The 22,999-nt window shown below is 34.3% G+C and overlaps 1 protein-coding gene and 1 long non-coding RNA gene across 4 annotated transcripts in view; one reads left to right on the forward strand and one right to left on the reverse strand.

Annotated features, from left to right (window-relative positions):
- Window positions 1-22,999, reverse strand: part of Gpo1 (glycerophosphate oxidase 1) — a 37,117-nt gene that overhangs the window by 5,643 nt on the left and 8,475 nt on the right. For 2 of the 3 annotated variants that reach the window (XM_073991362.1, XM_073991360.1), the window contains exons 2-6: window positions 3,535-3,644; window positions 3,188-3,454; window positions 2,928-3,040; window positions 2,676-2,839; window positions 1,781-2,473 (exon numbers count right to left, since the gene is read on the reverse strand). In XM_073991362.1, the coding sequence (XP_073847463.1) occupies window positions 1,781-2,473; window positions 2,676-2,839; window positions 2,928-3,040; window positions 3,188-3,454; window positions 3,535-3,636 (1,339 nt within the window). In that variant the 5' untranslated portion in view covers window positions 3,637-3,644. Of the gene's footprint in view, window positions 1-1,780; window positions 2,474-2,675; window positions 2,840-2,927; window positions 3,041-3,187; window positions 3,455-3,534; window positions 3,645-10,301; window positions 10,526-22,999 lie in introns of those variants that run through there. The other variant, XM_073991361.1, reaches the window with a different exon arrangement.
- LOC141406172 (uncharacterized) lies at window positions 2,428-22,995 on the forward strand. Its single transcript, XR_012413332.1, has 3 exons — window positions 2,428-2,553; window positions 20,972-21,377; window positions 22,504-22,995. It is a non-coding gene; the product is annotated as an uncharacterized lncRNA (long non-coding RNA).

A 22,999-nucleotide genomic window follows, 5' to 3' on the forward strand; every position in this document is an offset into this window, starting at 1 on the left:
TTTAGGGAATTTTGGGCGTTTGAACTGACAAAAATGTTGATTAGGATTAGAGATCAAAAGTTTTGCGGAGGAGATACTAAAAAGAATGGATCTCCAGCCACTACATATGGTACCATAGGGGTTTTTTACAACTTCAGGGATGTTTGCTCAAGAAGTATGGACTTGCCCCTGAAACAACTTTTACCATCGCAATTGAGGCAGCGAATGCAAGTTGCTTCAACAAAAATCAAAGTGATTCGAAAGCAGGTCTTAAAGTGAACATGTATCCGAAATTTTGTGTGTTAGGTACCGGATGGAGTGGACAAATATAGTCCATATTTGAACCTGATCTATATCTGGTAGATATATTAAGATGTGTAAAGTATGGTCCAATTCGGCCACTCTCTTTAAGAGTTATCGTACGCACAATTTTACCGAACATTTTTGAACTTTTGTGGGGGAGGTACCTGAAGGAGTGGACCGATATGGCTTATCTTCGAACTTAAACTATGTTTGGACAAAATATTACTAAGACCAAACTTTGGACCGAATCGGCAGACTTGTTCGAGAGTTATTTTGCCCTCCAACATCCTCACACGGTGTCATAGGGGTTTTTTGCAACTTTCAGGCTATTTTCTCAGGAAGTATGGACTTGCCCCTGATGAAACTTATACCGTCGTATGGAGGGCAGTGAATACAAGTTGCTAAAGCAAAAATCAAAGCGATTCGAGAGATAGTCCTAAACTGAACTTTTCCAAATTTTTGTGTGGGAGGTACCCGACGGAGTGGACCAATTGGGTCCATATTAAAACCTGATCTAAGTCTGGTACACGCTCCACGATGGGCAAAGTATGGACCATATCGGTTACTCCCTTCAAGAGTTATCGTGCGCACAAATTTTCCGAACATTTTCGAACTTTTGTGGGGGAGGTACCGGAAGGAGTGGACCGATATACCTCATCTTCGAACTTAAACTAAGTTTGGGCAAAATATTACGAAAGCCAAAATTTGAACCGAATCGGTTCATCCGTTCGAGAGTTATCGTGCGCTCCAGCCAGCCAGACAGACAGACAGACGGACGGACATTGCTCAATCGACTCCAAATTGTCTGAAACACATTTCGTCCAAACATACTTGGGGTCTAAAACCATTATTTCGATGAGGCACATTTTGCCCGTATGAAAGTGTATATACCCTTCATAGCCTAAAGGCTGAGGGTATAAAAAAATCAAGGCGTGAATTTGAAAAATTCAAGGTGTGAATTAAAAAAAACAATGTCGTGGATTTTTTAAAAAATATTTTTTAAGAAAGAAAGGGTGTTTTCGAAATATTTAAGTTAGAGAATATTGAAATTTTGTCTGCCGAATATTTAAATTTGTTTATTTAGCTTGTTAACCTCTATTAGTTGTTTTAAAATAATAAAACAACAACAATGGAATTAAGCCAGACTATTTTGAAAAACAAAACTCGAGTACTAAAGTTCAAAAAATTAGTGTGGTTTTTACCTCAGGTTTTTTTTTTCAGGTCTCCCATTGCGGTAGATTTTTATTCTCGCGGAAGTCCACACTTCCCTAGATAATGGATAATAAATGAAGGATTGAGGAACAGAGGGATATTTAGAAACACTGCTACGGCTCTAGAATTTGCTCTAAAATCTAGTTTCAGCCCCTTTTTAGATAGTTTTTTTAATTTACTTTTTTTATAGTCGTAGGTTGGGGGTATTTAGATGTTGGCAGATATCTTGTTTTCAATCTTAATTTGAAAAGTAATATAAAAATAAATTTCCATATGTCCGACTTACCTTTAATTGCAGCATCCACAGTGTGTTCAGCCATGGCTCTGTATGTTGTCCACTTGCCACCGGCAATGGTAATCAAATTCGATGGGCTCACATGAACAATATGATTACGAGCCAACGATTGTGTATCTTCCTTATTGGGATCCGATACCAATGGACGAATACCACTCCAGGCCGATAATACATCACCACGTCTCACCTCAACATCAGCATTGAGATAATTCTTGATTTCATTCAAAATGAATTGAATTTCATCTTCCGTGGGTTTGGGATTGTGCGTTATGTCACATGGTAGATCTGTGGTACCGGCAATTGTCTGCCTCTGCCATGGTAAGAAGAAGATAACACGACCATCTGATGTTGAGGGATCCAAAAGACCCATTTGATCGGGGCTATAATAGCCAGGTAGTACAATGTGCACACCTGAACTGGGACAGCAAATCGTTTTTACCGTTGGATCATCCATTTTGCGAATGGCATCGGTGAATGGACCAGTGGCATTAATAATACACTTGGCCTTAACATCAAACACTTTGCCCGACATGTGATCCTTAACCTTGGCACCGCACAAAACTTGTTTGCCACCTTCATTTTTCTTGTACAGCTGAAGGACTTCTACGTGATTGCAGACTGTTGCACCATGACGGGCGGCGGTTAAGGCAACGGCCAAGCACATGCGAGCATCATCTTGTTGACCTTTAAAATGGAAGAAGAGGAAGAAATTAGAAGTTGTAAGTGAAAAGTTTCCAAAAATATTCGGATGCTTAAGAAGCCAGGTAAGCCAGTGGCATTCAAGCAATTTTGAAATTTGATTTATAATTTAAAATACTATTTTAGATTACTCTTTAAAAACATTTAAACATTAAACTTCTAGATCCCCCCTCTCCAAATAACTCACCATCATAATAGACAATGGCACCACATAGCTTATCCTTTTTCAACATGGGAAACAGCTCCAAAGCATCTTGTTTCGATAGATAATACGAACTCTTGACATTACGATCACCAGCCACCAAATCGTAACATTTAATACCAACCCAATAGTAAGGGACTTGCCACCATCTATATTTTTTTTATTCCAAAAACAAAGTAGAGAACAACACATTAATGAATGCTTCAAGCTTGGAATAATGTATTTTTTGGACATTACTGATATACTGGCAGCATAATAGGCAATGGATGAGCTAAATGAGGAGCCGATTCAAGCATGGTTGCTCTCTCTTGTAAGGCTTCCTTAACCATACGATATTGTTCAAAATCTAACTACAATAAGCCACGAAAAGAAATACACAAACAACAACAAATATTATTAGCATATTACTACAGCCTCTTCTTATCCTTCTTATTTCAACATACATATGTACATATGTCATTGTACATACATACATATGTTATGTAATAGATACTTACGCCTAAAATAGCCTTTTGCAAATAGCGTACACCACCATGAATCAATTTTGTGGAACGCGACGAAGTACCACTGGCAAAATCATCAGCTTCTACAAGGGCTGTTTTCAGACCACGAGTAACAGAATCTAAGGCACAACCGGCACCAGTTGCACCACCACCAATAATAAGTACATCGAATTCATCACCACTCATTAGGGATTTCATTTGTTCGGCGCGGGAAACCAAGGTACGCTTGCGCTTTGGTGGTCTTTTCATTTCGGCAATGGCCTGTAAAATTGATATAAGAATTATGAGAAATTGTTATAAGAAATAAGCTATACACAAGATTGAGAGATTGATAGGCTTACCGTGTGTGGGGAATTCCAACGATCGATGGTCCATGTTGCCAAAACTGTACCAATTGTAGCACTTAAGGTTGTTACACCTATTTGATATAGTCTCGATGCCATGATTTATTCTGTAATGGAAGAAAAATGATAAAGTTTATCATTTTATTGCCACTTTATTGCCAAGGAGGTTATTGACGGTAATCGGGGCAAAAAGGGCCCAACATTTCAAAACGATTTAATAAATTGCCTTATTAAGCAGGATTTAAGTACAAAAAATATATGAACTTTTTTGTGAACCAATCAAATAGAAGACTTCAGTCCAACCGTACTTGAAACCTTTTATGATCATGGTCATTTAAATCGCCATGCAGACTCTAGATGCTACTCGATTTTTTAAAAACTTTTTTTCAGTAATCGTGGATTTTTTAAAAAATATTTTTTCAATAATCGTGGATTTTTTAAAAAATATTTTTTTCAATAATCTTGGATTTTTTAAAAAATATTTTTTCAATAATGGTGGATTTTTTAAAAAATATTTTTTCAATAATCGTGGATTTTTTAAAAAATATTTTTTCAATAATCGTGGATTTTTTAAAAAATATTTTTTCAATAATCGTGGATTTTTTAAAAAATATTTTTTCAATAATCGTGGATTTTTTAAAAAATATTTTTTCAATGATCGTGGATTTTTTAAAAAATATTTTTTCAATAATTGTGGATTTTTTAAAAAATATTTTTTCAATGATTGTGGATTTTTTAAAAATATTTTTTTAATGATTGTGGATTTTGTAAAAAATATTTTTTCAATAATCGTGGATTTTGTAAAAAATATTTTTTCAATAATCGTAGATTTTTTAAAAAATATTTGTTCACAAATCGTAGATTTTTTTAAAAAATATTTTTTCAATAATCGTGGATTTTTTAAAAAATATTTTTTTTCAATTATCATGGATTTTTTAAAAAATATTTTTTCAGTAATCGTGGATTTTTTAAAAAATATATTTTCAATAATCGTGGATTTTTTAAAAATATTTTTTCAATACTCGTGGATTTTTTAAAAAATATTTTTTCAATAATCATGCATTTTTAAAAAAAAAAATATTTTTCAATATTCGTGGATTTTTTTTAAATATTTTTCAATATTCGTGGATTTTTTTTTTAAATATTTTTCAATATTCGTGGATTTTTTTTTTAAAAATATTTTTCAATAATCGTGGATTTTTTTAAAAAATACTTTTCAATAATCTTTGATTTTTTTAAAAAATATTTTTTCAGAACTTGTGGCTTAAAAAAATATTTTTCAAAAAAATATTTCAGTAATCGTGGATTTAAAAAAATAGTGGAATTTTAAAAAAATATTTTTTCAGAACTTGTGGCTTAAAAAAATATTTTTCAATAATCGTGGATTTTTTTAAAAAATATTTTTTCAGAACTTGTGGCTTAAAAAAATATTTTTCCAGTAAACGTGGATTTAAAAAAATATTTGTTAAAAAAAATATTTTTTCAATGATCGTGGATTTTTTTAAAAAATGTTTTTTTTCAATAATCGTAGATTTTTTTAAAAAATGGTTTTCCAATAATCGTAGATTTTTTAAAAAATATTTTTTCAATAATCGTGGATTTTTTAAATATGAATTTTTCAATAATCGTGGATTTTTAAAAAACATTTTTTCAATTATCGTGGATTTTTTAAAAAAAACATTTTTTTCAATTATCGTGGATTTTTAAAAAAACATTTTTTCAATTATCGTGGATTAAAAAAAAAACATTTTTTCAATTATCGTGGATTTTTTAAAAAACATTTTTTCAATTATCGTGGATTTTTAAAAAAACTTTTTTCAATTATCGTGGATTTTTAAAAAAACATTTTTTTTTCAATAATCGTGGATTTTTTAAAAAATATTTTTTCAATAATCGTGGATTTTTAAGAAATGCTGTTTCAATGATCGTGTATTTTTTAAAAAATGTATATTTTTTCAATAATCGTGGATTTAAAAAAAACATTAATCATGGATTTAAAAAAACATTAATATGTTTAAATAATCGTCAACTTTTTAAAAAAATATTTTTTAATAATGTCGATTTTTCAAAAATATTTTTCTAATAATCGTGGATGTTTTCAAGAATATTTGTTCAATAATCGTGGATTTTTTAAAAAATATTTGTTCAATAATTCTGGATTTTTTAAAGATATTTCTTTAATAATCCTGGATTTTTTAAAAGATATTTATTGAATAATCTAGGATTTAAAAAAATATTTATTGAATAATCCAGTATTTAAAAATATTTATTCAATAATCGTGGATATTTTTAAAAAAAATTTCAATAATCGTAGATCTTGTAAAAAAATCAATAATCGTGGATTTTTTAAAATATAATTTTTTAATAATCGTGGATTTAAAAAAAAAAAATTTTCAATTATCGTGGGTTTTTTAAAAATTTTTTTTCAATACTCGTGGATTTTTTAAAAAATATTTTTTCAATAATCATGCATTTTTAAAAAAAAATATTTTTCAATATTCGTGGATTTTTTTTAAAAAATATTTTTCAATATTCGTGTATTTTTTTTAAAAAATATTTTTCAATATTCGTTGATTTTTTTTTTTAAATATTTTTCAATATTCGTGGTTTTTTTTTAAATATTTTTTGAGAACTTGTGGCTTAAAAAATATTTTTCAATAATGGTGGATTTTTTAAAAAATATTTTTCAATAATCTTTGATTTTTTTTAAAAAATATTTTTTTAGAACTTGTGGCTTAAAAAAATATTTCAGTAATCGTGGATTTAAAAAAATAGTGGAATTTTAAAAAAATATTTTTTCAGAACTTGTGGCTTAAAAAAATATTTTTCAATAATCGTGGATTTTTTTAAAAAATATTTTTTCAGAACTTGTGGCTTAAAAAAATATTTTTCCAGTAAACGTGGATTTAAAAAAATATTTGTTTTAAAAAATATTTTTTCAATAATCGTGGATTTTTCAAAAAAATGTTTTTTAAAGATCGTGGATTTTGAGAGTCATCCCAATCATCGAATGGTGGCTAGGACTGCACTTCCTAGGCATGTCAGGAAGCGATCTTCATAACCTAAAAAGAGAGGTCCAATGTTATTATGGAACCTCTAGATCAGCAAGCTTATCAAGCAGTTTTAAATAGCATTCACACTTATGTAGTCACAGATGCCATAAACAACTATCGTCTGAATGCGGTCTTCGGAAAACTTCCCCCATCTATCGCTGAGGAACTCCAGCTGCCACGACTAACCAGAGTTGTTTTGGCTGAACTACTTTCGCAAGGATCAATGACAACGTACAAAATATATGCTCATGCTGCGACACAAGCCCGCATGTCACATTGTACCTTTTCAACTGCCCTGTCAAAGCTTCTCAACTAATTCCAGTAGCTTTTGCACATTTTTAGAACTGGATTAATCAGAAAAACGGGACCAGATTAAGCAGAAAAACGAACATACAAACATATAATATATATACTGTTACAACAACAACATCAAGCAGGTATGGATTGCACCCACTCAGATGTGGTAAATCGTAGTAAATCGTAGCTGAAGAACGTTAACTGGCACGAAAAAACAGAGTTCTTTTGGCTCAACTACGTTTGGTTTGGACAGCCTTCTAAATTCCTATATATAGGACAAGGATTGATGACATCGTGTAGAATATCTGCCCAGCATACAGGCCCGCACGACACACTGCACTTTTTCAACTGCCCTGCGAAAACTAAACAACTAAGTCCATTGTGTATGTGGTCTCAACCAATCGAAGCAGTCACATTCCTATAACTGGAGATAGAGCCAGAGTTGGAATTAAACAGGAAAACGAACGCGCAATCATATCACATGTTGTTACAACAACAACAATCATATTACATTCTGTTACAACAACAACATAGGTATGACCTTGTACGGGTCTAAAGCATACAGACAATGATATGAATAATAGTGCATAGCTTCTTATATTGGGATGAATGAAGTTTGAAAGATATTCCAAAATAAAACTGATGACATTTTCGGCAAAATTGTAAAGTATGAAAAAAGATCATAAGTATTTTGAAATCATGTTTGTATTTTATTTAGTTGAAATTCACAATTAATTTTTATACCCTCAGCCTTTAGGCTAAAGAGGGTATTTACACTTTGATACGACCAAAAATGTGCCTCATCGAAATAATGGTTTTAGACCCCAAGTATGTTTGTACGATATCCGTTTCAGACAATTTTGAGTAGATCTAGCAATGTCCGCCCGTCTGTCTGTCTGTCCGTCTGTCTGGCTGGCTGGTGCGCACGATAACTCTCGAACGGATGAATAGATTCGGTTCAAATTTTGGGTATCGAAATATTTTGTCCAGATTTGATTTAAGTTCGAAGATGGGCCATATAGGTCCACTCCTTCAGGTACCCCCCCCCACAAATGTTCAAAAATTGTCGCAAAATTTGTGCGCACAATAACTCTCGAAGGGAGTAACCGAATTGAACCAAACTTTGCATATGGTAATACTACCTCTAGGCATACATCAAGTTCGAATATGGATTATATCGGTCCACACCTTCAGGTACCTCCCACACAAAATTTGGAACAAGTGCAGTTTAGTGACACCTCACGAATCGTTATGAAATTTTTTGTAACAGGATGTTCGTGCGGCCCCCGTTACGTCATTGTTCCCGAGTTCCATAGTTCCCGAGATAATGGCGCATAACCTCAAAAAAACGCTGCACTATGTCGCGAGTTCAAATAAACGGTGGCCAAATATAAAAGGAGTTGGCGTTGGCAGATGAATTTTGGTATTAAAACTTATAGTTCACTGACAATGTCGAGAGCAAAAAATTGGGAAGGACGGTCCACGTTTTGGGATAGTCCCCATGCAACGGTACTTCTTAATGTTTCGGTATTTTGAATATTTTAGCTAAACTTATCAACCAAATTGGTTGAATTTCGAGATGCGGGATTTTCACTTTACAAAAAACGATAAAAATTATGGACATAGGCCCACGTTTTGATATAGACCCCATATAACGGTACCTCCCGATTTTCGGAATTTTGAAGATTTTACATACGTTTCACGCCCAAATACGCCGAAATTTTGCATTGAGGGTTCCCAATGGACCAAAAAACTTTTCTGATAAAAATTATGTACATAGGTCCACGTTTTGATATAGCTCCAATAGAACGGTATCGCGCGATTTTCGGTATTTTCAAGGTTTTAGCCACATTAAACAACCAATGTAGCTGATATATGGTATTTGGTCTTCGCCAGGTCTTGCGAAATATTTTTACAGAGAATTGATGGTATTGGTTCACGTTTTGATATAACCCCCGTGGAACGGTACCGCCCAAGATACCAAGGATTAACTTCACTAATCCACATTTTTGTCGGCAAGTTCAAATGTCCAAAAAGGGCCACACAATTCTGAAAAGACCTTAAATACATTCGATCTGTCCCGAGGTGAAAGTGTCGCTTCACATTGGCTGAGGGTATATATCTGTCGGCAAAGCCGACTGACACTTTTGTACTTGTTTTAAATGCCTCCGCTATTTGCTTTTTTAGTTCAACATAAATTTTACTTTTCATCCAAGACTCTTTCTCTTTGGAAATTTTAAGTAATTTATCTTAACATACATATATTCAAATAAAGTATGTTTAACAAACCACAAGCAATGGGGTGACAGTTGCATTATTTATAGAAATTTGATTCATTATTGAGATTTGATTCATTATATCCGATTGTTAAACATTTCATTTTTTCTTAGACTGCATGTTTGGTATGTTTTCACTTTACGTGCAAATATTTAATATTCCATAAATCAACTGTAAAGATGAAATTATAAATTGAATTGAAAAAAAATTGATATTCCATAAAAAACGGTAAACGGGCTTGTGACTTTCGGGGTGCTATTCTGCTATTTGTGTTATTTATCAGTTTATATGCACACACAAAAACATTATTACATTTTCTATAAAAAACGCATCTTTATTTAGCTTTGTGTGCCCAACCCCTGCAGTGGCATGTGTGGAAAATGGTTTCCCTAAAACACCAACATTTATAGCGCTTCTATTGTCTCAAGCAATTTACAAGCCAAAGTGATGTAAACCTCAGAAAACAAACTTCGCCATATAACATATTTCAAAACCTTTTTGAACAACATTAAAAAATCTGTCCAATTGAATTCTGATGATGGTGATGATGACGAAATGCGTTTGACAATCCACAAAAAAACTTAACAATTTTCTTTTATAAATTGAGTGGGAACATCGTTTATATATGTATGTATGTATACATAAAAAAGTGTCTGAAACTATATGTTTATTAGAATTATTTATAAACATATATACACACAAACAAACAAAATTCCTTGTTTTTTTTTTTAATAATAGGTGAGCAACTGAAAACCAAAGGCAAATTGTAGCTAACCATTTATATTATTGAGTCATCGCATATATTTCAAACTCAGTTTTAATGCGCCGGAATAAATGATTTATTTGTTTATAATACCACACAATACACAGTTTTACAAATGGAATAATGATGTGTGAGGCCGGTATTTTTCATTTCAGTTTTTTTTTTTCATTCACAATTTTAACAAATGTAATACGTAGTGTGGAACATAGACTATTTCTATTTTTTTTAATTAATTGTTTGAATTTTTACATGCACAATATGTATTAATAAAAAAATTTCGCAGCACTTTTATGCATTTACAACATGAGTTGTTATTTGTTTTTTTTTTTTCTTCAAGGGTATTTTAACCAATAGCTAATGGAAAGCTTCCTCACCTAAAACTTATTAAATATATGCACTAAACACACACACTAACAACTTGCACGCATTCTATTCTAATACTACGTTTTTGTCTGGTAGTCCAAACCCGACTGTTGTGTATTTCAAAACTTCACCACACGCAAAGACCCAAGGAGCGTTAGAGGCAGCTATTAAAACAGAAAGAGTATCATGAAGAGACCCCACATAAACGAATGTTATTCTTCATTCACCACACGGTGTACTTGTTTAAATGTTTTCTCTCTCCATATACATATATGGAACACACAGTGCGAGAGAGATACTACAATTCTGGTGGGGCATTTCCTCCCCCATATATGACATTGGAAGTATTCCAATAAGTAATGTGCTACTTGCTCTCTATGACAAGGGAGAAAAAGTGCATTATAAACAATGACAACAAAAAACTATTTCCTTTTTTAGATACTATTTTTTTTTATTTGTGATGCAACAATTGTAATGAAGTAATCGGTGAATGACACTGTATGACTTTTGTAAAGCAAAGTTTATATGTATGTCAAGTTTATTGAGTTAATATGACAAGTGTTACAAATATAAGTTATTAGGTTAAATATGTCTAATACTATTTTTAAAGATAATGAATAGTCCCCAGACTGTTGTGCAACTATATGTTTGTTTGCACATTAGACAGACAAATTAGCTCAATAATTGCATATTTGCAAGTCATTTACTTTTTTATTTACAATGACGACAATCCATAGAATTTAATAGCAAACTTTTAGGCGCCAATATTTCATTTTAATCACATTTATGAAAAACAAGTAAAAAAGTGTCCGTCGGCTTTGCTGACAGATATATACCCTCAGCCAATGTGAAGTGAAACTTTCACCTACGGACAGATCAAATGTATTTAAGGTCTCTTCAATTTTTGGACATTTGAACTTGCCGACAAAAATGTGGTTTAGGAATTAACTGCACTAATGTTGAACTTTTGTGTGTGAGGTACCATTAGGGAGGACCGATGTGGGCCATTTTAGAAATTAAACTAAATTTTAACAAAATATTAGGAGATCCAAAGTTTGGACCAAATTGGTTACCCCATTCAGGTGATATCGTCCTAGCATTTTAGTGACATTTTTTGAATATTGGGGAGAAGTACCGGAACTTGTGGACCGGTATTGCCCATGAAACTAAGTTTGGATATAATATAACGAATACCAAATGTTGGACCAAATCGGTTGAACAGTTCAAGAGTTATCGTGCTCACCGACCGCAACATTCGGTGACATAGGGGTTTTTACACCTTTCGGCATTTTTTCCCAAGAAATATGGACTTGCCAGTGAAAAACTTTTACCGTCGTAATGAAGGTAGCGAATGCAAATCGCTTCAACAAAAATCAAAGTGTGATTCGAGAGCAGGTCTTAAAGTGAACTTATCCGAAATTTTGTGTGAGCAGTAGCAGTAGGAGTAGACAAATCTAGCCCACATTCGAACCTGATCTATATCTGGTAGATATATTAGGATGTGCAAAGTATGGATTACATTGGTCACACCCTTCAAGAGTTATCGTGGGCACAAATTTTCCGAACATTTTTGAAGTTTTGTGGGGGAGGTACCTGAAGGAGTGGACCGATATGGCTTATCTTTGAATTCAAACTATGTTTGGACAAAATATTACGAAGGCCAAATTTTGGACCGAATCGGCAAATGCTTTCGAGAGTTATCTCGAGGTCCAACCATTACACACGGTGTCATAGGGGCTTTTTGCAACTTTCAGGCTATTTTCTCAAGAAGTATGGACTTGCCCCAGATAAAACTTTACCGTCGTATGGAGGGCGGCGAATATAAGACGTTACAACAAAAATCGAAGCGATTCGAGAGCTAGTCCTAAACTGAACTTTTCCGAAATTTTGTGTGGGAGGTACCCGAAAGAGTGGACCGATTGAGTCCTTATTGGAACCTCATCTAAGTCTGGTAGAAATTTCGCGATGTGCAAAGTATGGACCACATCGGTTACTCCCTTCAAGAGTTATCGTGCGCACAAATTTTCCGAATATTATCGAACTTTTGTGGGGGAGGTACCGGAAGGAGTGGACCGATATAACCCATCTTTGAACTTAAACTAAGTTTGGACAAAATATTACGAAAGCCAAATTTTGGACCCAATCGGCTCATACGTTCGAGAGTTATCGTGCGCACCAGCCAGACAGACGGACGGACATTTCTCAATCGACTCCAAATTGTCTGAAACACATTTCGTCCAAACATACATGGGGTCTAAAACCATTATTTCGATGAGGCACATTTTGCCCATATGAAAGTGTATATACCCTCGTTAGCATAAATGCTGAGGGTATAGTTACATATTTTACAGTTTTTATACCCTCCACCATAATATGGAGGGTATAATTAAATTTGTCATTCCGTTAGTAACACATCGAAATGTTCATCGGAGACCCTTATGTATTATATATTCTTGATCAGGGTAAAATTCTAAGTCGATATAAGCATTTCCGTCTGTAGAAATCAAGATACAGCTCGCAATTTTTAAGATAGAGCTTTGAAATTTGGTATAGAAGTTTCTATTACGCATAGGATGTTTGGTATTGCAAATGGGCTACATCGGTCGACGTTTTGATATAGACCCCATAGAACGGTACCACCCGATTTTCGGTATTTTGAATGTTTTAGCTTCATTATCACACCGAAATGGCTGAAATTTGGTATTTAGTCTTCGTTGGGGGTATGAAAGTTTTCCCCAGAAATTTGTCGGTGCAGGTCCACGCCTTAATATAGCCCCCATAGAACAGTACCACCCGATTTTCGGTATTTTGAAGGGTATGGCCACAATAATCCATTGAAATGGCTGAAATTTGTTATTTAGTCTTCGTTAGGGGTATTCAACTTTCCCCTCTAAATTTGTCGGTATAGGTCCACGCCTTAATACTACCCCCATAGAACGGTACCTCCCGATTTTCGTTATTTTGAAGGTTGTGACCGCAATATTCATCTAAAGTTGCTATAATTTGGTATTTAGTCTTCGTTCGGGTAATAAAACTTTCCCACATAAATTTGTTGGAACAGGTCCACGCCTTAATACAGCCCCCATAGAACGGTACCACCCGATTTTCGGTATTTTGAAGGTTTTAGCTTCATTATCACACCGAAATGGCTGACATTTGGTAATAAGTGTTCGATGGTGGTATAAAACTTTCTCCGAGAATTTTGTTGGTATGGGTCCACGCCTTCATATAGCCCCCATAGAACGGTACCTCCCGATTTTCGGTATTTTGAAGGTTGTGATCTCAATATTACTCCGAAATGGCTGAAATTTGGTATTTATTCTTCGTTGGGGGTACGAAACTTTCCCCCAGAAATTTGTCGGTACAGGTCCACGCCTTCATATAGCCACCATAGAACGGTATCTCCCGATTTTCATAATTGTAAAGGATGTTACGTTAATATCACACCGAAATGACTGAAATTTGTTATTTAGTCTTTCCAGAAAAGAAATATCAGTATAGGTCCACGTCTTCCTATATCCCCCATAGAAGCGTACCTCGTGATTTACGGTATTTTTATACCCTCAGCATTTATGCTATACACTTTCATACGGGCAAAATGTGCCTCATCGAAATAATGGTTTTAGACCCCAAGTATGTTTGGACGAAATGTGTTTCAGGCAATTTGGAGTCGTTTGAGCAATGTCCATCCGTCTGTCTGGCTGGCTGGAGCGCACGATAAATCTCAAACGGATAAACCGATTCGGTTCACATTTCGGCTTTCATAATATTTTACCCAAACTTAGTTTAAGTTCGAAGATGGGCTATATCGGTTCACTCCTTCTGGTACCTCCCCCACAAAAGTTCGAAAATGTTCGGAAAATTTGTGCGCACCATAACTCTTGAAGGGAGTAACCGATTTGGTCCATAATTTGCCAAACGTGAAATGTGTACCTGACTTAAATAAGGTTTCAATATGGACTCAATCGGCCCACGCCTTCGGGTACCTCCCACACAAAATTTCGGATAAGTTCAGTTTAGGACCTGCTCTCGAATCGCTTTGATTTTTGTTGCAACAACTTGTATTCACTTCCCCCATACGACGGTACAAATTTCATCAGGGGCAAGTCCATACTTCCTGAGAAAATGACCGGAAAGTTGCAAAAAAAAACCCTATGGCACCGTGTGAGGTGGTTGGAGCGCAAGATAACTCTCGAACGGATCTGTCGATTCGGTCCAAAATTTGGCCTTCGTAATATTTTGTCCAAACATAGTTTAGGTTTGAAGATAAGCCATATCGGTTCACTCCTTCAGGTACCTCCCCCACAAAAGTTCAAAAATGTTCGGAAAATTTGTACATACGGTAACTCTTGAAGGAGTTGCCGAATTGGTATTGTACACATCCTAATATATCTGCTAGATATAGATCAGTTTCAAATATTGACTATATTTGTCCACTCCATCCGGTACCTCCCACACAAAATTCACTTTAAGACCTGCTATCGAATCACTTTGATTTTTGTTGAAGCAACTTGCATTCGCTGCCTCAATTACTATGGTAAACGGTTTTTCAGGGGCAAGTTCATACTTCTTGAGCAAACATCCCGAAGGGTGTAAAAACCCCCTATGGCACCATATGTAGTGGCTGGAGATCCACTTCCATAATGGTCAATGTAGATCCATTCCTTTTAGTATCTCCTCCGCAAAACTGTTGATCTCTAATCCTAACGAACATTTTTGTCGGTTTAATTACCCAAAATTTTTAAAAACCCCTAAATACATACGTTTTTTTGGGAAAAATTGTTTCAATATATACAGGCTGAGGGTATACCTCTGTCGGCAAAGCCGACTGATACTTTTTTACTTGTTGTACCTATTGTTGAAATATTTGTTGCATTTTGCATAATTTTGCACATGTCATATCTTTCCATTGCAATTTAATCAGAAGCCAAAAATATGCCCAGTCCCAAAATTTGACATGAATCGGACCAAAAATATGGGTTGCATAAAATTCCGCTGTCTAATAATAACGAACGAGCAATCTCAAGGTAGCGGGTTCATTCCTACTGAATTGACCCGAAACCGTAGTGTTTGGGCAATCGGCTGCCAACCCAGCATCAAACCAATGATTCTACGCAGGTTTCATGCTGATACAACAACAGCAATGAACGTGCAATCATAATCATATCCCTGTTACAACACCAACAACACAAGTTCAAAATTTTGGCGATCACGATAACTCTCGATGTGAGTAACCAATCTGATCCAATCTTTGCTCATCATAGTATTTCTTCCCGAAATTGACAAGTTCGAATATGGAGTATATCGGTCCACTCCTGGTTTTTCCTTCACAAAAGTTTAAAATTTTCGCTTAAAAGCAGTTTAAGGATTGTTCGAGGATCGTTTGAATCTTAGCGAATGTTCTCCTTGTAGTCCTGTTTATAGTGATATATATAATGTTTTTCATGGGCAAATCCAAGCTTCCTTTAAAATGGCATTGGTCAATTTGATGCTTTCTGACATAATGGTCCTAAACCTCCTAAAATACTACATGCTAATTATTTTTAAAATTTTGGATCTGTTCATAGTACATTTAGGTCCATCACTCCCGTTATTTAGTTTTTTTTACATTCCTAGGCTGTCGGCAAAGCCAACAGATTCCTTTTTATTTGTTATTAAATACACCGTTTGTGTTATGTTATTATCTACCTATCATTTTGCCCTTGGGAAAGTGCATATTCCTAAACTATTACTTAATTATATTAACTGATAAAACAAATTAACAATTTGCTGTTATAATAAATGAATGGGTTGTTGTTTACATACTGTGGTGTCTGTATAATGGGCTTATAATACAAGTCTAACACGAATATCACTTAGCAAACATATGGTCCGTCAGTCAGTCGATAAGTACTTCCTCAACAATAAAATTAATATTACTGTTATTTTTTAGATACAGTTGAGCTTCTCTATAACGAACGTCCCTACAAGGAATAGTTCTCTATAAGGAATTATCTAACGAAATCAAAATATGAACTTTCAAACAAATTGCCTTTGTATAATTTGTTTATCCTCCATCAGCTGCACGTTTTAGAGAAGTTTGACAGTATAATCATTTATCTGCTGATATACCAACTACTATAGATGGGAAAGTTGAGATCAGAAATGATTATAATTAAATTTACAATAATAATAAGTCATTGTTATTACATAAATATATCACAAATAATTTATTCAATTATTTATATTAAGAAAAACTTTTATTTTTAAAAAATGTTCAACTTTTTCTTTTAATTATTTTATTCCTCTATTGACGAAAACAGCCAAATATGTTTGCCAATTAAAAAATGACTACAAACCTTTTTGAAGATACATATTATATGTAACTACATACATATGTATATTAGGGTTATAACTTTTTTGCAAATATCAAAAATATCACCGCATAGCCGTGTAGAGCATAAAAAAACTACTATGAAATATGATGTCGTTTTTCTCTGTCGCGAAAAAAGTTTCCGCACCAAATGCATTGAAGTTCAGTAGTGCATTATTTAATTTTATTTGTTGTAATGACTTATACGCATTTCGTAATAACTTATTAATAGTTTTAATCTAATTTAAAATCAATATCTAAGCATTCTGGACCAATTTGTTATGAAATCGCGATATTTCAAAGCATTTAATGCACCTTTGACCTTTATTGTACATATCGGACAAGAGAATATGTTATCATTTGCAACGAATTCGCATTAGCTACAGGCTGTTTTTAATGACTTTGCTTGTGAGAATCGTATTTGTTTTCTATAAATATTTATTCAAACAAAGCAAATTTAAATTTTTAAACAGAAAAGATATCAAAGGGGCTTTAGTAATCGTGGTCGGTGCGGAAACTTTTTTCACCGAATCAAACTAAAACACGCGATTTCGATATCAGGACAATATTCCGCACACGATACTGGCGTGGTATTTTTTTTATTTTATTTTTTTTTTTTTTTTTTTTTTTTTGTTATAGCCCTAATGTTTTTATATGCAATGCACAAGTTTTGCTGAAAGATCATCACGAGATATGTTTAAGAGCCAAATACAAAAAATGTCAACAATGGTCAGTGCATAGTTGGCAGCTTGTTAGAAATAGTTTATCTTTGTTGGTAAAGGATTTGTTGCTATTTTTGAAAATGTTGTTTGTTATTTGATAGGTCATAAATCCTTTGTCTTATAATTCTGATAACAGGCCAATAGGTATTTTTATTTAAATTCATAGAAAGGGTTATTTGTTTTTTTTTTTTACGACACCCTTGGATCAACGAAGTGTTGTAAGCTAAATATGTATATAGCCTCCGTCAAAGAAAAAAGAGGAATAAAAACGTGATTGTGAGATAGTCGAGATGATCAGCAGAGGTGCCGCCTCTTTCACTGAGCAAAGTAGAAAAAAAAGTTTTGCGTTTCAATGGTTGACCCCACAGTGTAATGCTGGCTTACATTTCCTAAGTATTTCAGGCATGATCAACTTTTTTACAGGTGGTGTCTTAAGACACGCCATTCGGAATCCGCAATAAAAAGTAGGTCCCATATCATTGAGCCAATGTAAATCGGCGTACACTCATTGATATGATTATTTATGTATGTGTGTATTAATCAGAATAGAAATATAAAGAATATTTATGTCCAGCTACTTTACTTTATAAAGGGTGTTTTTTTAAGCTAGATAGAACTTTAAATTGTAAAAAGTAACACAAAAAATTAAATTTTGATGAAACTTTTTTTTATTTGTTTCAGTATACTCTGACAAATCATCAAGAATAGACTCACGCTTGAACAACGCTACGAAATTATCCAAATTTACTTTGAAAATCAGTCGTCGATTCGCGCAACTTATAGACGACTTCGTCATTTGTATTGTGTTTAGCGATGAGGCGCATTTTTGGCTTAACGGGTTTGTTAATAAGCAAAATTGCCGCATATGGAGTGAGACCAATCCACAAGAGACCTTACATACTCTATTACATCCAGAAAAATGCACCGTATGGTGCGGTTTTCACGCTGGTGGCATCATCGGACCTTATTTCTTCAAAAATGAGGCCGGAGCTCGCGTTACGGTCAATGGAGATCGTTACCGCACCATGATCAATGATTTTTTGTTTGAAAATATGGATGACATTGATCCGGAGGAGATGTGGTTTCAACAGGATGGCGCTACGTGCCATACGGCGAACGCAACCATCGACTTATTGAAATCAAAATTTGGCGATAAGTTGATTTCGAGAAGTGGACCTGTCAATTGACCTCCAAGGTCGTGCGATTTGACACCTCGCGATTATTTCCTGTGGGGCTACGTGAAGTCACTGGTTTATGCTGATAAACCAGCAACAATTGATGCCTTGGAGGCCAGCATTGTTTGTGTTATTCGTGACATACGGCCAGCAGTGCCCGAAAAAGTGGCCAAAAATTGGACGTCCAAAATGCACTTCGTCAAGAACAGCCACGGTGCCCATATGCCCGAAATCATTTTCAAATGTTAATGTCACGTATTGATCTTTCGAATAAAAAAAATTTTGATTACAATTTAATTTTTTGTGTTATTTTTTACAATTTCAAGTTCTATCGGGCTTAAAAAAACACCCTTTATACTTCTTGACTCATATTTGCAGTTCCAATATGTGTTTTCCGAAGAAAAGTCTACGAAAATATAACAGTTTTGGAGATATGGCGCGAAAAATAAAAAATAATGGAAGTTTAAGATATATTATGCATTTTGATGCAATAAATGCAGTTTTTCGAGTTGATTCTTTCTCCAAATATTTTCTTCACGCTCTTATCTACAAATTTGCTTCTGAGGTTTAAAAGGATTCGAATTGGTTTCAGAGATATTGCCTCGATTTGTTCTAAAAAGTCAATATTTAGCCAGGTTTAGATGAGGCCATAAAGTGGTAATCTTTTGACAGACACTGCTGACCAAATACGCAGGTGGAGACAGCACTTCATGGAAATAAGCAATTGTGGAATCGTGAATAGTACAGAAGCCCCTGCTTCACCAAATGAGGACTGTATCGTAGATAGTCGAATATCAGCAGAACATCCGAGCGTAGAAGTGTTATTACAAAATTGAAAGTTAATAAATCACCAGGAGAAGATGGAATACCCCCGGACCTTTTACAGTCAAACCCAATGGCTTCGGTTGAATTACTATTCCCCCATATATTGGATGCATGGTCTAATGAAATATTCCCGAGTCAGTGGACAAACGGTGTCATTAGGTGTGTTCGTTTACTCAACAATTTGTACAAGTCCAGTAGCTTCTTGTAAACGACTAAGGTCTTTTGCATTGTACTGTAGATTAAACGAACAACTTCCAGTAACAATTCGTACAAATTTTGAGTAAACGAACACACATATTATAAAATTGCACAAGTAAAATGACCGGAAAGATTGCAACAATTGGAGAGGCATCACGCTACTTAATACAGTATATAAAATAGTAGCCACTATCATAAATAACAGACTACACTGTGTAGAAGAATCGCTACGCGACGAACAAGCAGGATTCAGACCGCATCGTAATTGTGTGGACCAGACTAATACGCTGCGTATTATAATCGAACAGTCGGTGGAAATGGAGATCCCCTCCTCTACTTGGTATTCGTCGATTTCAAAAAAGCATTTGACTCTATTCGGCGAGATGCAATTTGGTCCGCATTAAAGAAAAAGGGTGTACCTCTGAAAATAATAAACCTAATTAAAGCTATGTATGTATACAAACACCAAACTACATGTGCGTCATAATGGAACAACCAGTGATTTCTTTGAAACAAACACAGGAGTCAAACAATGATGTCCGTTATCCCCGCTCCTATTCGCCATCACTTTGGATCAAATTATGTTGCAACTTGAAACCAAGAAAAGGGGAATTGTTTGGAATTTGCATAGAAAACTGGAGGACCTAGACTTTGCAGATGACATTTGCTTATTAGCACACAAATTCACCGATATGCAAGAAAAACTCAACGAGCTCGTTGAACTGGTCAAAAATGTGGGATTAGAAATAAACATAGAAAAGACAAAAGCATTGCGAATAAATAACAGTATGGTTCTTGACCATCAACTAAGATGGAAAAGAACACTGAGGAACGTACGAAGAAGGACTGTACATTGTGTCTTGTCTAATGGCATACGCTAGGCAAATTAATCACTGTACATCGATCAGCATCAGTTTTTTATCTCTGAAGTAATCTTCAGGCCAGGGTTGTTTAAGCAGGAATGTCAACTGTTTTAAGGTAAAAATCGCTACAGACCTATGGTACGTATTTGGTTGTGGCGATTTTTACCTCGGAACAGTTGGCATCCCTGCTTCAGGTGATTTAAACGCGATATTGAATATTCAACCTCTCGATGTGTAAGCATTATTTTAGGCATCTAGAGGTGCTTTGAAGCACAGAGAACTGAACAGTGCTCACCACTTGAGCATGTTCTGCAACGGATAGATAGTTAAGCTGGTTTAGCGAAAAGAGCATATTCCGCCGACTCTGTACTTTGAAACACAGAAGCTTACAAGATATAATCTCTTTCCTATCTTTCTGACATAGAACTCATAGCATTGGTTAAATACCTATGGGATGAGTTTGATAGATTTTCTCTCTTTTTAGAGTAGCATAAATCAAAGGTTCTGTCTCTTCTTCAAATCTTTATTTTTCTTATCTCTTTTCAGGATACAATGGATCGATCAGCGTGCTACACATAAAATAGACGACTGCAACAAATTGCAGCTGCACAGAGTAGTGGGTATGACAATAGGTCTGAGACAAAAAAAAAAAGACTCGGCGTCATGTGAATTATGAGCAGTACCAGCTACACATTAACATCGGCATAGTTGAGTGTATCGACCTACAACGATTTCTTTGGCTAGGTCATGTCATGAAAACGAATGATGATGCTATTGGAAAGACAATGAACTGAGCAAACAGTTCAAATAAGGAGCATAACACTAAATGGAAGGATATCACCTATAAATTTGGTATATGTTTGAGTAATTAGCTCAGATGAGCGAAACGCTAGCAATTCTATTCTAAGTTCGGCTTCAAGAAAAAAAAAATCTGGTAAAGCCATATATGTATGTAAGTATGTCAAAAAATGATAAACGTTCAAATTTTAACAGCCTGTTTCTGTATGTCGTTAAGACAACGAATGTGTACGAAATACTACCAAACTCGTGTGTGTGTTTTCAAATTTGTTTTTGTTTTGAAATAAAAGCAAAGGTAATAATGTTGCGAAAACTAAAGTTTGGGTGTGTTTCATTCACACACATTTTCGTTTCGACATACAGAAACAGACTGTAAATTTTTGCATATGTGGAATTTCTTACTTTCATTAACTCGACCTGTTATTATACCCTCCACCATAATATGGAGGGTATAATTGACTTTGTAATTCCGTTTGTAACACATCGAAATAATCGTCGGAGACCTTTTAAATTATATTTATATTCTTTATCAGCATACAAATTTAAGTTAATATAATCACGTCGTCCGCATTGCCGCCCGTCTGTGGAAATCATATGTGTTGTCACTTTGCGTATACATTTTGTATATAAAAAGTGAAAACTCATATGTAAAAAACATATCGTGTAAAGTACCCATTAGTTGTGTTGGCCCCTGCCTCTTCATTTATAATGGGGCGATGTAGTGAAATTTCTCACTTTCATTTAAATTAGGCTGAAAATTTGGTAGCACAGTGAAACGTTGTGTTTTTCACTTCTTACACAAGTAAAATCGTTTGGAATTTGTAGGCCTGTCTTAAACACGCTGTGCAAGGGTTAACAGCGCCGCTCGATTCGATTTTCAACAATTTTAACATGTTTTTATGTGAAATGAAAAATACACGAATAAACTCAAGTCCTCAAAATAACCAGTAACATCTGCTAAATGATTGACTTTAGTAGCTATAGCAATCACAGAGAAATGCAATAGTGTTTTGAAATGGTTTTTTCGTTATCTAATAGATATCAAATATTTTATTTCTTTTTATAACGTTATGCACTTTTTAATATTATATACACATTTATTGTCACCTTTAGTACAATTAATTTACGATAAAATATTTTCGTACTGTAATTAGCATTATTTTCTTTTTTTCAGTTTGATTTTTCACATTTCAAATCTTTAGATCTTTGTTTTAGATATTTTTTTAAGAATGCCGCTTAAAATAGATACAATTCTTTTTTCTTTAATTATTTAATGATAGAAACCAGCAACAAATGAAGGCGGGGAGGGGAATGATGGACGACGAGGAGCAACAACTATGCCAACACAATCATTGGCACCAACATTATTAGCCTGTACCCGCACGGCGCTTTTACAGTTGTGATTCTGCCAGCCGTCAACTTGCTATGAAAATTCGATGCACACAAATGTACGTTTGTATGTTTTTGTGCAAAATACTACATTCCAAAACACACAAATCACCTTTGTGTGACACAAACAGTCATTCACGGTGTCAGAACATTGACCATACCAGCCAGACAAAACTATTCCAGCGGATAGATATGTTAATTCACATTAATGGTTTTGTTTTTATTTTAGTATTTTTTTTTTTCTTTTTTATATAAAAATAATTTCACTTTAGCCGAATGTTCTCGGAGATAAAATAAAACGAATTATCATGTAATTGATTGCACAACACTTTTGTAAATGAAGGCATGAATTTTCTTCAATTTCATTTAGTTTTATTTTTATTCTTT

Source organism: Musca autumnalis, unplaced genomic scaffold, assembly GCF_047663935.1.
Source record: "Musca autumnalis isolate F117 unplaced genomic scaffold, ASM4766393v1 scaffold_5, whole genome shotgun sequence".
Lineage (NCBI taxonomy): Eukaryota > Metazoa > Arthropoda > Insecta > Diptera > Muscidae > Musca > Musca autumnalis.